The sequence below is a fragment of the Pituophis catenifer genome, unplaced genomic scaffold (assembly GCF_029215685.1).
Source record: "Pituophis catenifer annectens isolate HBS135680 unplaced genomic scaffold, rPitCat1.0.hap2 SCAF_10, whole genome shotgun sequence".
In the NCBI taxonomy this organism is placed as follows: Eukaryota; Metazoa; Chordata; class Lepidosauria; order Squamata; family Colubridae; genus Pituophis; species Pituophis catenifer.
The window spans coordinates 842,457-856,665 of record NW_027256890.1 but is presented as its reverse complement, the minus strand read 5'-3'; the positions used below and the strand labels follow the sequence as shown (position 1 = coordinate 856,665).

Sequence of the window (14,209 nt, the reverse complement as noted above, 5' to 3'; positions counted from 1 at the left end):
TCCTAGCTGCTGGGCTCTGCTGGTCCCTCTCCCACCTCAAGAACTAGTTCCTTTCAGAGGCTGGCAGCTGCCCTCTGGGGGCCCCTCCTCACCTGCTTTGAAAAGAGGCAAAGACCCTCCCCTGCACTCCCAAGGTGGGCAGACCACCAGGCACGAGGACACCTTGGGCAGGCTTTACCCTGTGGCTTTGGGAGTCTCCTTTTCCCAGCTTCAGTTTGTCACCCTTGAGCACTCCCTGCCCATCAGGACTCCCTCTAAAGTAGATGCTTGGGGTGGGGGTGGGGCTGTTCCCAAAGCCACTTTCTGAACAAGGAGGGAGCAGCAGAGTGGAAGGGCCAAGCGCTCAGTGGCAGCCGCTTTGCAGCAGCCAGCCATTTCTACTATTTTGGGGAATGAACCCGTCTCCTGCTTTTCCCTAAAGAATCAAACTTCATCTCCTTGAAAGACGGATTTTCCTTCCACGCTCTGGGAAGCAGCAAAGCATTAGCCTAGAAAGAACAACACAAAGACCTGCAAAAAAATAAGTGAATGTTTCCTTATATAGTCACTTTGCCCATTCCATCTAAAAAAAAAAAAGTCTAAGCATGCTCAAGAAAGCAGGCTTTATTGAATGGTTTACAAACAAATATACTTTTGTGTATAAAACTTATTTTGCAGATTTTCTTCCCTTTTACTGTCATGTGATCGTGAAGTTTGCATAAACATTTACTTGTTCAGAGCACCCAAATAAAGAGAAAGCGTGCAGGGCCCAGGCAGGCCTTCTTTCGACTTCCCCAATGCCTCCGTCCCCCTCCCAAGGCAGCCCCCTGCCCCTTCTCTTGCACCAGCAGCTCAGCCAGGAGCAGCTCTGCCCTCTCGGACGGCAAGGCAGAACTCGGAGCCTCTCCTTTTCCCTTTGCAGGTTCTGCACCAAGATTGGAGAGCCTCCCCCACTGGCCTCTAAGGCAGATGGCGCATCATCCCGTAACTGGAGGATGCCAAGACAGACGGCCAACCTCAGCCGTGTGAATGTTCTCTTTGTGAAAGTGGCGTCTTGTAACCAAGCAATCCTTCTGGCCAGTGGAGCTGCATCCTCACCCTTGCTAAGGAGCTTTTAATGGAAGCAGCTGCTGTGCTTCAGCTCGGTCCAGAGGGAGCCCCTGAAAAGCAGCACCCTTAAACTGGAGACTAGAAGATTAAGCAGCATGTTAAGTCTTTACTATTTATGAACAAAATCAATGCTACAAGCAGGCAAGACGGAAATAGCACTGAAGCCTCAACAATACTAAAGGTTTTGAAAGCTGGACTCCTCCCTGTGGAAGAACTGCAGAAAGTCCAAAGGGACACGATCTGGATGGGAGCCACAGAGGCTCCGTCACTTGTCTTACTTCCATCGTCGTCTCACCCAACTCCCTTTCTTTGTGCTAGAAGCTTCGCTTGGATAACTTCAAAGATGCTACCCAGAATTCTCTGCCATTAATAGCCACTTACAAGAATTTGACCGCAGAGCATACAGCAGTTATTTCAAGCCATCAGGGAAGCCACCCCCGTCGCCCTCATCTGAGGGCAAATATGGTGTGTTGAGGTAGAAACCTGGGCCTCCCAGAGGGGCGTAGCTCTCCCCCGCCCAGCAGGCATCACCAAGGAGCTGGGACTCCCTGGCGGATTTCCAGCCCAAGGCCAGTTCCCTGCCCGACAGCAGGAGGCACCTGCCCTTCTCCTGAATGCTTTTGGCACTTCTCGAGGCCAAAACAGATCACATTTGGACTTGCTGTGGCCATTTTAAAACTGGCAGAGCAAGCTTGAGGTCCAGAGTGGCCATTACGTGGGCAGCTAATTTGGGGCAAAGGGTGGGAAGCAGGCCCACAGCTTCGCTTAAGTGGCAGGAGTTAAGGACGGCTAAAAGTGCAGCCCCTTAGGATTGATGGTGCTCAGACGGCAGTCTTATCTTGGCTGAGTTGGGAGGAAGAGCTGACTGCATCTAGCAAGATTGGCTTCTGGGTGAAGGTGAGCCTCGGATGAGCTCCAGGAGGAAAATGCTGATGAACTGGGACCGCTGAACTAACACGACGTAGCTGTGGTCTTTTTAAAGACGAAATTAAGCACAATCTGGACTAGCAGCCTTTCACAAGTAATCTAATCACCGAATATCAATTAAATGGACGTTATTCAAATGATCGATTGTACTGATTCACACAATCCAAAACCTGTAGTCATAAAGAAAGGATTTAAGTCCTCTGAAAAAACCTTTTCCAAAAAGGAATTCCATCTTCTGCCAACGTTGCCAAACTTCCATCTCACCTGAAAAGTCCCTGTAAGGGGGGATGAGGCTTCAGAAGGAGCCACTGACTGCAGTTTCTGGAGGGAGTGGGATGTTGGTTCTGGGAACCACCCCTTTCAACTCTGCTTTCTAAAACACTGATTCCTTCCTTTCCTTTCTGCCTCTTCCCTCTATTACTTAATTTATTGGCTTGATTTTTATCAGCAGATTAAAAAACTGGGTGAATGGTAGTTAGGAAGGAGCTGCTCTTACGGGATTCAGGAAGCTGGATTGCCTTTGAGTTTCATTCCTGTGAAAGGACCTTCCGCATCTCAAAACTTCAAATGTGCAAAAATGCACGGATTTGCTTTTTCCTCGGGTGGCAGCAGCAGCCTGGCCAAGAAGCAGGTAACAGCCTGGCCGGAGCAGACCAAGAGAGCCGAACTGAGAAAGGCTCAGAGGGAGGGAAGATGGGTGCAGGCTTAGGACTGGGCGACCACACCGAATCTGGTTGCGGCGTCAGAAGAGAGCACACTCATTTTGTTTCAGAATTCAGTCTTCTTTAGGGAGGGGGGACTGGCCAAGTTTTAATCTGGGGCCAGAGTTGGGATCCTCCCCCCCAGCAAAATCACCTGGGGTCCCCAGATAGACCCCAACTGGAAAACGTGTTCTGTTATTCATTGTGACTGCAATGGGTATTTTGCTTTAAGGTGGCATAAAATACATTCTCCTCCCTTCCGTCTCCTCGAGTCTAACGCCTCCTTTGCTTCCAACACGGCGCGGTCTAGGAGCGGAGGTCTCCGAGTCCTGAGATGGCTGCCGCAATGGCGGTGAGTTGGGAGCCCCAGCCGGAAGGTCAGCTGTTTTGGTAAATGAAGAGGATATCCTCGTCTGTGCCGTAACTGGTCCTGGCTTCCTCGAAGTTATGGATGCTGGTGCTGCATGTTCCTGTGGAGCAGGCCCAGAGTCAGACAGGCCCAGCCCGCCTCGTGCCACCACCGCCCTCAGCCTACACACAGACCCCTTGCAGAGGGAATGACCCCACCACACTGCCCGAGAAACGAGGAGCCCAGAGAGTTGTGGACGGGAGGGAGGGCCTGGAGGCCGACACCTGGGCGAGGGTGCAGTTACTCACGGTCTGCATAGGCAGGGTTGTTGTAATAAATACACCCCAAAGCTCTGTTGTAGCCACACAAGACGATGAAGTGACCCTGGTAGTCGGGGCTGCGGCAGAAGCACTTCTGGCCGATGGGCAGGAAGCAGCAGTACTTGACTGGGCTGGAGCAGAGGTCGCACAGCAGCAAGACGGCATTGACCAGCACAATGGCGATGTGGCCCTGTGAGAGGTGCTCCTGGATGTCCCTGATGGTCACCGTGCTGCCGGAGAAGGGACTTAGCATAACTTCATTGTCACTTTGAATGCACGCTAATCGGCATACATTAAAATGAAATTTCACTGCATACAGCTCTCAAAGGTTGAGAGCTGTAATATACCCTACATAAACATGACAAAATAAATACAAAATTATGCATATACCCACATATATGAAACAGAGAAACAACACAGTCTAGTCCGGATGTATACATGTACACGGCGAGAAAAATGAATACTGCAAGTTTACCAGACAGATGGCATAGGCTGTTACAGAATCTGGAAGTCCTGCTAGAAATCGTTTGAAACCTCTCAGAGGGGAGCAACAGAAACAGAAAGTAGAGTGGGGATGTGGGGTCTCTTATAACAATGCTTTGAGCTCTAAGCACATAGTGCTTATAAACTGTATCCTAAATAACTGGAAGCGAGCTTCCTATAATCTCTGCTGTCCTCATCACTCTCTGTATGGACTTTCTAACTGAGGCTCTGCTGCCACCAAACCAAACAGGGATTCAGTTTGTTAAAATACTCTCAACTGTGCCTCAGTAAAAAGTGGCCAGGACAGGAGAAAGATGTGTTCTTGTCTTCCGATGCAAGAAATGCAGACTCTGGTTTGCATACTTCACTAAGAATGACATGTGGCAAGACCAATTCAGATTGTTAGTTATCTGCACCCCCCGATACTTAATGCTGTTGACCACCTGTACGGCTGCATGCTTGATGCTGAGAGGAGTATGACCGTGCTGGCTCTTTCTAAAATCTATGACGACCTTCATTTTATTAACATTTAGAACCAGGTTACTTTTATTGCACCAGTCCCCCGAGCCCTCACTTCTTCCCTATAAGCATCTTCGTTGTCATCCTGGATAAGACCCACCACTGCCGTGACATCCACGTACTTCACAGTATGATTCGTAGCAGATTTGGCACAGCAGTCCTGGGTTATCAAGGTGAACAGTAATGGACTCAGCCCTGTGGGGAACCCGCACTTGAGGTGGAGTTGGAAACTTTTCTTCCAACTCGCACAAACGGGGGCCTATCAATAAGGAAATCCAGTATCCAATTACATAAAGCAGAATTAAAGGGGAGGAGGAGACCTGGGTTCAAGAGGGTCTCCCACGCCAGGAGTCCAGAGGGGTGAAAGGGGAGCCCGGACTACTTTGGGCCAAAAACCTCTACTTCAGGAATACTTATTTTATTTATTTATCATCTGCCCATCTCCCTCACAGAGGAACTATCTCCTGATGCATAAAAGTGGCTTTCCCTTCAGAAGCACCTATTAGTATAACCGTTCTGACCTGAAATGAATGTTTCTGCTTTATTTAATAAGACAGACAAAGATAGAAGAATTACAATGAAAGCACAGACGTATGCATCTACAGACGTAACGTTTTCTGCCACTTTTTCTCCTGAGAGATAAAAGCAATGAAGGAAGAGCATTTCCTGACCCTCAACGTTATGGGCTCCTCCTCAGGGGTCTTCCATCAGTTTCTTACAGGGGTGGGAGTCTTGGGGGGCCTACTCACAACACTCACTGAGGCCTGCAGGAGATGGCGGTTTAGCCATGACTTGACAAGGCCCAGGGAAAGATGCCCCTCAGCCTCTCCCCAGCCCCCCAAGTCTCTTCACATGGACACCCAGAACTTCCAGACATAGGGAGAAGCTGCTTGAGGAGACCCAGGCCTGAATCCCTCCACTCCTGGGTAGCAATTTCTGCACAACCCCCGCAGAGGATTCTTGTGGGATGTAATGAGAGAGCCCTCGGGAAGCCAGTCTGAGCTTTTAGTTTTCCCTAGTTTTCCCAGGAGACAAGCGGAGTCAACAAAAAGAGCTTGGATTGTTCTTGTCCTCCAGCTGAGACCTTTGCAGTCAAAGCCACTTCAGCAAGCAGCTCCTCCCTTATCTGCCTTCATCTGCCACACAGGAACAGCTTTTCCACACTTTACTGGTGTCGCCCTTCCTAGGTCGCTTCTCATTCTGATGGGCCTGAAAAGGATCTGGAAGCGGCCTCTGAACTGGATCCGGTCCATCCCACAGAGACACTGCTCGGCCATCCTCATTTCCCCCCTTATTCAAGGCAGCTGGGCCAGGCCCCGAGCATGAAAGGAGCCAAACTTGACCAAACGCCACCAAGGGGGCAGAGGCAGCTGCATCACCAATTTTTGCAGGGAAAACTTTGAAAATCCTCCTGCTCCAATGTCAGCCGCCACCTAGTTTGGAGGGTTTTATGGCAGAGTCCAGCAAGATCCCAGGATGAGAGAGTCTGAGGAGGCACGTCAAGGGACTCCGTATGCTGGAGAAATTTTGCTCTATGTGAAACACATCCGGAACCCCAGGAGGGGCTGCAAGGTTATAAAACATGAATGGCAGATTCCCCCCCCCCCCGCCACCAATTGCTGCCGCAAGACAAATAAGGTATCGTTTATTTATACCTACAGCAGATAGCAGAGCAGTGAATTCTGCTCTGAGCCAACTTGAGTTAAAGCTCTCCTCCACGCTGGAAACTGTGACAGAAACTCACAGGTCTGAGTAGGGAAGATCAAGTCCTATGGTCAAGATTGACCTAACTTCCTTTCTGTGTGCAGCACGTGCCCTGCCAGTCCCTGTTCGCCCCCTCCCCAAAGCAGTGCCAGACATCCCATCATCCAGCACTGAAATTACTCCCTCATGGGCAGAGATTTAAGTAAAGAAAATGAGAGAAATCTTTGTTTTCACCTGTGGTTTATTTCTTTGTGATTCTATCCCACAAACAACTGAGAGCTCGATACGGATCAGGTGCTATGCACACAGTGCTGCCTCCTTGTACAAAAACATTATCAATTTATCTTCATGTTGCTAAAAATAAAAGTACCAAATCTGCCTCCAACAGAGAATCTTGCCCAACCGTCCCTCAAGTGCACTGCGACAGCGTCTAAAACCAAGCCCCCCGCAGGCCTGGCACTGGAGCAATGAGCAATGGCTCAGCAAGCGAGCGGGACCCGTGCAAATGAGAACCATCCCCCACATCTGCCCAAGGAGGGGGTCCTGCTGACCCCAGTTCCTTTTGGTCTACTTTAGCAGCAGCCTTAGCAGGGACCCCACTTCCAGCAAAGACTTTCCCCCTCTTGGTACATTTTTCATCTTGGCATTTTCCTCGAGAGAAGGGACGGCCAACGCCATTCTCTGACCGAAGGACCATGCTAAGGTTAGAGCTGCCTGCTGGTGGCTTCCCCGTCAAAGGATTGAGGCTGCATAAAAAGAGGTGAAAGAGAGAAACTAAAATCTAATTAAAATAGTACAATTCATTAGCGTAAATTATACAGCTGATGGATTTTCATACACCCACATGAACTTAAAACGAGTGCCTCTCTTATTCATCTCCCAAGTTCAGAATTACTGGAGCAACCGAACAGTACCTTGATTGGACCATGTGACTGACTGACTGACTGAGAAAGGGGGGAAACTTTACTTTTAATTAGGTGAAATCTGCAGAAACCTTTAGAGTCGGTTTTCACCAGTCTGTACCAATATGATATATCCAATTAAACTGTTCTTTAAGGAAACTACCTGCCTTGGAGTTCTCTTTGCTATGTTACTTGGAACCCTGACACATATCTTCCCTGCTTCTATGGCCCAAGATTTCCTTTGCCCTGGAAGTGAATTTAGCATTCTCACCCACAATTTCCCTTGCCAAGCATTTTCTGAAGTTTCAAATGTGCGTATCCCTCACAGCACATCCTGGGCTCCACTGGGCTCCATCTTCATAGATGTCTGCAGCTTGAACAGTTACTTATACGCACTTTCTCTTTTGCTAGCAACTATTTACATTTTTAAAAAAGCAGGATAAAAGTATGTAATAATGCAACTACGTCTACCATTGCGAATGGAAGCCAGAGCACATCCTCCTTTCCCAGGTTCCATTAAGCACAAGGTGGGTTTTTCATTTGCAAATGAAGTAGTTTCTAGTCTTGATCTACTTAGCTAGAATTCTGCCCCACTTCTGGGTGCACAGCCTGCTACTCTCTCCTCTGTGTGAATGTGGAGACCACAAGGCATAAGAACAGGTTGCTTACCTGTAACTCTGGTTCTTTGAGTGGCCATCTGCCATCCCCTTGCCAAGAAAGTTCTGCGAGTAAAAGACCACTGTGTTAGTTCAGAAGCCTGAGATAAAGGGAGGGAACTTCCTCGGACAGATGCAGCTGTTCCACAGCGGCTCCCTGCCCAAAGGCTGAGTTAGGCCCTGAAGGAGCTTTCCAATGTCAACACAGGCCAGAAGCCCCTCCAGGGGAATCTGCAGATGACCACTTAAAGAACCATCAGGATCTTCCCTGCATGAAGCTTGTGCACCCCATCCTGGGCATGCCTGCGGCTGGCATCCTCAAAATGGAGGGACAGTCACCAATGAAGCAGAATAACCCACTTTCTTTGCACCTTTTCTACCGTCATTCACATACTTGGGGTTGAACCCCAACAGCAACGAGGGACAATCCTGCCCCTCTCAGTATATCCCCTTGCAAAGGAAACCGACCGGTTGCTGCTTCCTGCTTCTAGTCAGAAAAATAGACCTACTGCTACAATCAAAATAAACCAATCCCAAAATGCCTGGCAGTGCCCAGGGATGCACACCCTTGGATGTTTTATTTCAAACTACTACATACCATGCTCCAGAAATTCTGCCGAACTGTTATGCCAAATATAAGATTTGGGAAGAAAACAAAGCCTGAAATGTTTTGCTGGTTTCTGCATTTAGAAGAACGTCAGTTTGGTCTAGTGGTGAAGGCACCAGGCTAACAAGCAGGAGGCCAGGAGTACAAGTCCTGCATCAGCCATAAAAAGCAACTGGGTGACTTTGGGCCAGTCTCTCTTTTTTGGCCCAACCCAACTCACAGGGTTGCCATGGGGAAAATAAAGAGGAGGAAGTGGCAGAAATGGCATAGGGTCTCCTGCTTGAGCAGGGGATTGGACTAGATGACCTATAAGGTCCCTTCCAACTCTGTTCTGTATTCTGTAAATATTAAGCATGCTTGCCACCTTATTTGTAAAAGTAATGAAGATGGGATAAAATTAAGTAAAAATAAAAGCAGAAGCCAGAGGGATTTTATGGGGAAAAAATAGAACAGGGCAGATGTGGGAACCCCCGAGAAGCTCCCAGGGTGGAATATCCACCTGCCTCTCTGTCCTCCCATCCCTCCAGCACTTTCCTCACTCCCCTGAGCTGCCACAAGGTCCCAACAGCTCATCGGTGGCCTGCATGACTGTGGCCTGCAAGAGTCATGCAGGCCACAGATGAGCTGCTGGGACCAAGTCACTGCCACTGACAGCCTTCCTCCTGCTCTTAACCCCTCCACCCCTCTCAAAACCAAAGAGCCTCCTTTCAGTCTGGGCATGCACCAAAACATCTAACATTCACATCTCTATTTGAGTTCAAGTTACTTGAAACTGCCTGCTCTGTGTATAAACGGATTTGTGTGTGGAACCTTTTGCCTTTTCCTAAAAGTATTAAGTGGGATCTCCATCCTTCTCTTCCTGTCCTCAAGGTGAGGGACTGGGGAACAAATTGGTCCCTCAACATCACTCCTTCTCCAACTCTTCCCTTCAACCATAGAGCCACCCTATGCCTTGGGATGTCCCTTAGGAACGTCCGTGGAACATTCCTACCCAGTGCAGGGGAACCACAACTTGTGAGAAATGAGGATGTGGGAGAAATTGCAAGTGGCAGGGAGAGCAGTACAGCCAAAGCTGGTTGTTTTTCTCACTGGCACCCCTGGTCCATGCAGAAGCAGATTCGGAACGCCATCCTTTATTATTTCTAACGCTTTTTATGCGAGGAAAAAAGCACCCTCGGTCACACTGCACCCTCTTGCTCAGCATATCCCATTCATCTCAGGCAGATTTATTTCCCAGCGGAAGAGCTCAAACCCTGCATCCAAAGGACCGTCAGTTCTCATGGCTACATCCTAAAAGCCAGAGGAAGGTGATGCAGGCTTGTTTAGGTACAGACCCGCGGATAAACAGCTGGATCACCTGCTAGAAGAAAGAAAGGCAAAGCATCCACTGAGAGCTCACCGTTTTTCCACCAGCACCTTGCAGGCTTTTGCTTGGGCAAATAGTTGGTTTACACGGTTCTCCTCTGTGTCAAAGTGTTTTCTATAAAAAGACTAAAGACAAGGAGCCATGTCAGATGACAAACCCTTCTCCTGGCGGAAAGCCCAGGGAGGGATTGCTAGGATCTCTAAGGGGAGACCCCCACTGCCTCCCCCAAGGGAACACATGTGGGGCAGCCGTCTTGAATCAAGCCTGCCAAAGAAGATCGTCTTGGAAGACTTCACAGAAGGCTTTGAGGCATCTTGTGAGCAAAGGGCAAACCTGCCGTTGAGGCAACCCTGGGATTTCTAGTAGATGGCGCCCAATGTCAGTTGTGCAGCAAATGGCCACGAATGTGTGAGTACCACTACGCCTCTTAAGAGAGTGCAAGCGTCCCTCCTAGAGCTGCCTTTGTGTCTGGAGCAGCAGCATCCAAACAAGCTACCTGGTTTTTGTAGCCCTTGTCCACGCCCAGCGTCTGGGTGCAGAACAGATGCTTCACCCCAAAGTGACGCATCAGGTACGCCAAGTCAATTGTCCAGATACTTTTGGTCAACTGGAGGTCCCGGACTGCTCTCTGGAAGTCCTCATCATTCAGCAGGTTCAGGTACCTGAGGTCAGGTCAAATGGGGGGTGGAGGGGGGGATGACCAGGGTGGGCATCAGAGTCAAAAGGAGGGGACAAAAAAAGCAATTTACAGTTAGAATAACCATTTCCTTCTGGAGACCATGGATTTGCCAGCCATTCTTTCCACGACAAAGCAGATTCCATCGTCACCTTTAGCTCAGACAGAAGTTCAACAGACAGAGGTCAACAGCTGGGCCCGGCCAGAGTGGGGGTCCACATCTAATAAAGCCCCTGGCCTTGGAAGGCCTCTGCTTCGCTCTCGCTTGGAGTCCCAGCCGCAGCAGAGACCAGCAGCTCCACCCTCCAGAGGCCTCGCTCTGCTCTCCTTTTCGCAGCCTCTGCGACCCCCGCAGCGGACCTTCCGCACCGGCCAGGATTTCTCTCTCCCGCTCGGAGCTCCAAGGAGGAGAGAAGGAAGGCGGAACACCAAACAACCCCCCCCCCGCCGCCGCCTATAAGCGAGGACTACGATTCCCAGCATGCCCCTGACAGCTGGCGGGGGGGCGTCGCGGGGCCTGGCGGGAGGGGCATGCCGGGAGTTGCAGTCCCGTCGGAAGACTCACCGCAGCGCCATCCTGGAGCAGGCCAGCCCGCAGTCCCAGTGGTAGAGCTGCTGCAGCGCCGGCACCTTCAGCTGCACCGCGTCCCCGACGCCCTCGGCCGCCGCGTCGGCAAGGGCAGCCAAGGGCAGGGGGCTCCGGAGCTCGGCCGCTCCTCCCCCGGCCGCGTAAGAGGGCGCCCCAGGCCCGGAGCACCCACCTGAGGGCGGCGGCGCGGCGGCCTCCTCGGCCGGGCTTTTCATGGCGCTGGCGGGGCCGGGCCCGGCCTGGGCGGGGCGTCGCGCGCGCGGGGCAGGCCGGGAGCGCCGCTCCTCTCCCGCGGAGAGCGGCGCGCCATAGAGGCGGCGGGGCAGAGCGGCGCGCGCGCGGGGCAGGCCGGGAACGCCTCTCCTCCTCCTCCACTGGCCGCCATGTCCATCGGGGTGCCGATCAAGGTGCTGCACGAGGCCGAGGGGCACATCGTCACCTGCGAGACCAACACGGGCGAGGTCTACCGCGGGAAGCTCATCGAGGCCGAGGACAACATGAACTGCCAGGCAGGGCTGCGGGCCGGGGTCGCGGGCGGGCGGGCGGGCGGGCGCGGGGTCTGTGGGCCGGGCCTCACCGCCGCCTCCCTCCCCTCAGATGTCCAACATCACGGTGACCTACCGCGACGGGCGCGTGGCGCAGCTGGAGCAGGTCTACATCCGCGGCAGCAAGATCCGCTTCCTGATCCTGCCCGACATGCTGAAGAACGCGCCGATGCTGAAGAGCATGAAGAACAAGAACCAGGGCTCGGGCGCCGGGCGCGGCAAGGCCGCCATCCTCAAGGCGCAGGGTGAGCCTGGGAGCCGCGGAAGCGGGCGGTGGGGGGCGGGGGCACGGGAGGGTCTCCGTTAGCCCGGTTAGAACGGCGGCCAGAGGGCCCCGTCAAAGGCGCCTCCTTGAACGGGACCTTCTCCGTTTGGCACGAATGACACCTAACACCTGAAGCCTCAGTGGCGACTCTGCGCCCGCTGGCCAGGCGGCCGTTGAGCTTCGGCTGGGGTTAAACACAATCTGGGATCGTTTGGTAACTGCCCCAAGTCGAATCTCCGATTGCTCAAACTCATCCCCGTCTCTTATTCCAGGAGCGGAGGAGGAGGAGGAGGAGCTGGGGCTTCGGGCTTTGGGGGGGGGAGGAAATTTTGAGAACTGCCCTGCCCAGAGGACACAAGGGGGAGAGGTTGGGGAGGGTTCCCACCTTCAGCCTTCTCTGGACCAGCTTTTGCATCCTCCTCCGCCTCCCTTTCGCTCATCCTTCCTCACCATGAAGGGCTGCAAATGGAACTCCAGAAGTGGAGAGGTTCCAGCAACGTTATAAGTGCTGGAGGGCAGAAAGAGATTTGTGTTGCCTATTGTGGAGTTCACTATTTGAGAATAGTGAATAGGCTTTTGTTTTATTGCCTTTAAAATATCACAAGCAACTAATTCTACCTGCTGCTTTCTCACCTCTTTTTAATCTTCTCGGAAACATCTCTGCACTCAGACAGGGAAGTTTGTCCTTTGCTGATTTTTGTGTTCTGTTTTCTTCAGTGGCTGCAAGAGGAAGGGGACGAGGAATGGGACGTGGCAACATTTTCCAGAAGCGGCGGTAACTTGGGATCAAACCCTGCTTTGCTGAAGAGAAAAGTGTGCTAATTGTACTTGTGTGTACTTTAATAAATATGTTTTTTACAAAATAGGAAGAGAACATCTGTGTATCATTGACTTAACTGTGGTATAGATTGGCTGCTTGCAGTACCTTGCAGTACATGACTCAGGAGCTGTTTTTTAAAAAATAAAAAGAAATTAATTAAACTAAAATCAGTCATCTGCCTTTTAGGTGATATTAATAAGACAATCTTTCAGGGTAGCTTTCCTATGTGAGGTTTAATAAACAGGTTGTTAGCAGTATTAAAAGAATGGCCATGAGTTTAAAAATGTCCTGTTTGATTTTTAAAATAATTTATTGTAGTTTCAATTAATCGGTAAACCCAAGTCTCCGGGTAATGCATAAAATGAAAACAGACAGGTCCATAAAATCTAAATCATGGTAAGGTATAAGACCTCTTATTTAGTGTTTCCTTAATTCAAGGTTTTTTTTCTTCCAATCTTTGCAAAATGCAAAATAAAAATTAAAAGGTTTATCTAGCAAGTATCTTTGTGTTCACTTGTATGTTTCTAAAATTTTAATTATCTTTGAGCATGCAATGGTGGATTGGAGAGACAAGTAGAGGATGAAGTGCTTGGTTTGTTCTCAGAGGTTATAAAAACCTTTTAGACCAGAATTGGGAATTTCATTGTAAGGGAGAGTATCATATTGCATATTGAGAAAAGAAAGTTTGCCTCCCTCTGACTGAAGATGACCGGTGCTCCTGCCTGCTCAATCCATTTTGACCAGCTTTCCTCTGCTGCCTGCAGGTCTCTCAGCCAGAGAGCCTCTTAATTGGGAAGCTGCAAGTCTTACAAGCAGAACTCTTAGCTTTGGTTATAACCAGGGTGGATAAAAATCATTTTTTTAAAAAAAATCAAAAAAATCAGATTTTTTTTATTTAAATCAGATTTATTTTAATAAAAAACTTTTGGAGTAAAAATCTATCGTAAGATAGTTTTCTATTTAAGATACATAAATAATTTAGTTTATTCAGCATGAAATGGAGCTTAGTTATGTAGCATGAGGCTGTATATTCTGCAACACTGGGACTACCAGTGAGTCAACAGTGGGTCAAAGGAGTAGCAGAAACGACAGTTGCTCTTTAAAAATTATGATTTAAATCGAGTTGATTTAAATCAAGCCTTTTTACTAGTGATTTAAATCATGATTTAAATTGTGATTTAAATCAACTTGATTTAAATCAAATCCATCCTGGTTATAACAGAATAACAGAACTGGAAGGGACCTTGGAGGTCTTCTAGTCCAACTCCCTGTTCAGGCAGGAAGCCCTATACCATTTCAGACAAATTGTTATCCAATCTCTTCTTAAATTATTATCTGAGATGTCTAATAAGCCTTTCAGGTGTTCAAGAGTGGCTGCCCAAGGCTTAGAGGATTGCACTTTCTGGGGGGGGGGGGGAATTTATTTGCATCTTAAACGTTTTTTTATCTACAGGATCTGAGTTCCAAAAGGGGGCTTGTGTGGAAAGAACCCCAAAGGTGTGCATAAATGGCCACACTTTGAAACGAAACCACTCAGGAGCAGGCTGGGTGCTTCGAATCATCAAACGGCTCAAGTTCTCTGGGAGTTCTTGTTGTCTTAAAAGATTCTTCAGAGTGCCCCGTTTTCTTTCACATCTGAGCCACAGATGTTAAGCCCTAATTGAGCGATGCATTCTGCAAACCCCTCGTCT

General features: G+C 49.7%; 2 protein-coding genes across 2 annotated transcripts; one reads left to right on the top strand and one right to left on the bottom strand.

Annotated features, from left to right (window-relative positions):
* Window positions 1-588: 588 nt before the first annotated feature.
* GUCD1 (guanylyl cyclase domain containing 1) lies at window positions 589-11,321 on the bottom strand. Its single transcript, XM_070951310.1, is given in 6 exon segments — window positions 589-3,187; window positions 3,375-3,616; window positions 9,657-9,748; window positions 10,120-10,285; window positions 10,865-11,249; window positions 11,252-11,321. Coding segments are annotated over 6 exon segments (1,047 nt in total). The 3' UTR covers window positions 589-3,095.
* Window positions 11,272-12,561, top strand: SNRPD3 (small nuclear ribonucleoprotein D3 polypeptide). Its single transcript, XM_070951312.1, has 3 exons — window positions 11,272-11,397; window positions 11,486-11,678; window positions 12,416-12,561. Exons 1-3 carry the CDS (start codon window positions 11,272-11,274, stop codon window positions 12,475-12,477), a joined length of 381 nt encoding a protein of 126 aa, XP_070807413.1. The 3' UTR covers window positions 12,478-12,561.
* Window positions 12,562-14,209: the final 1,648 nt, after the last annotated feature.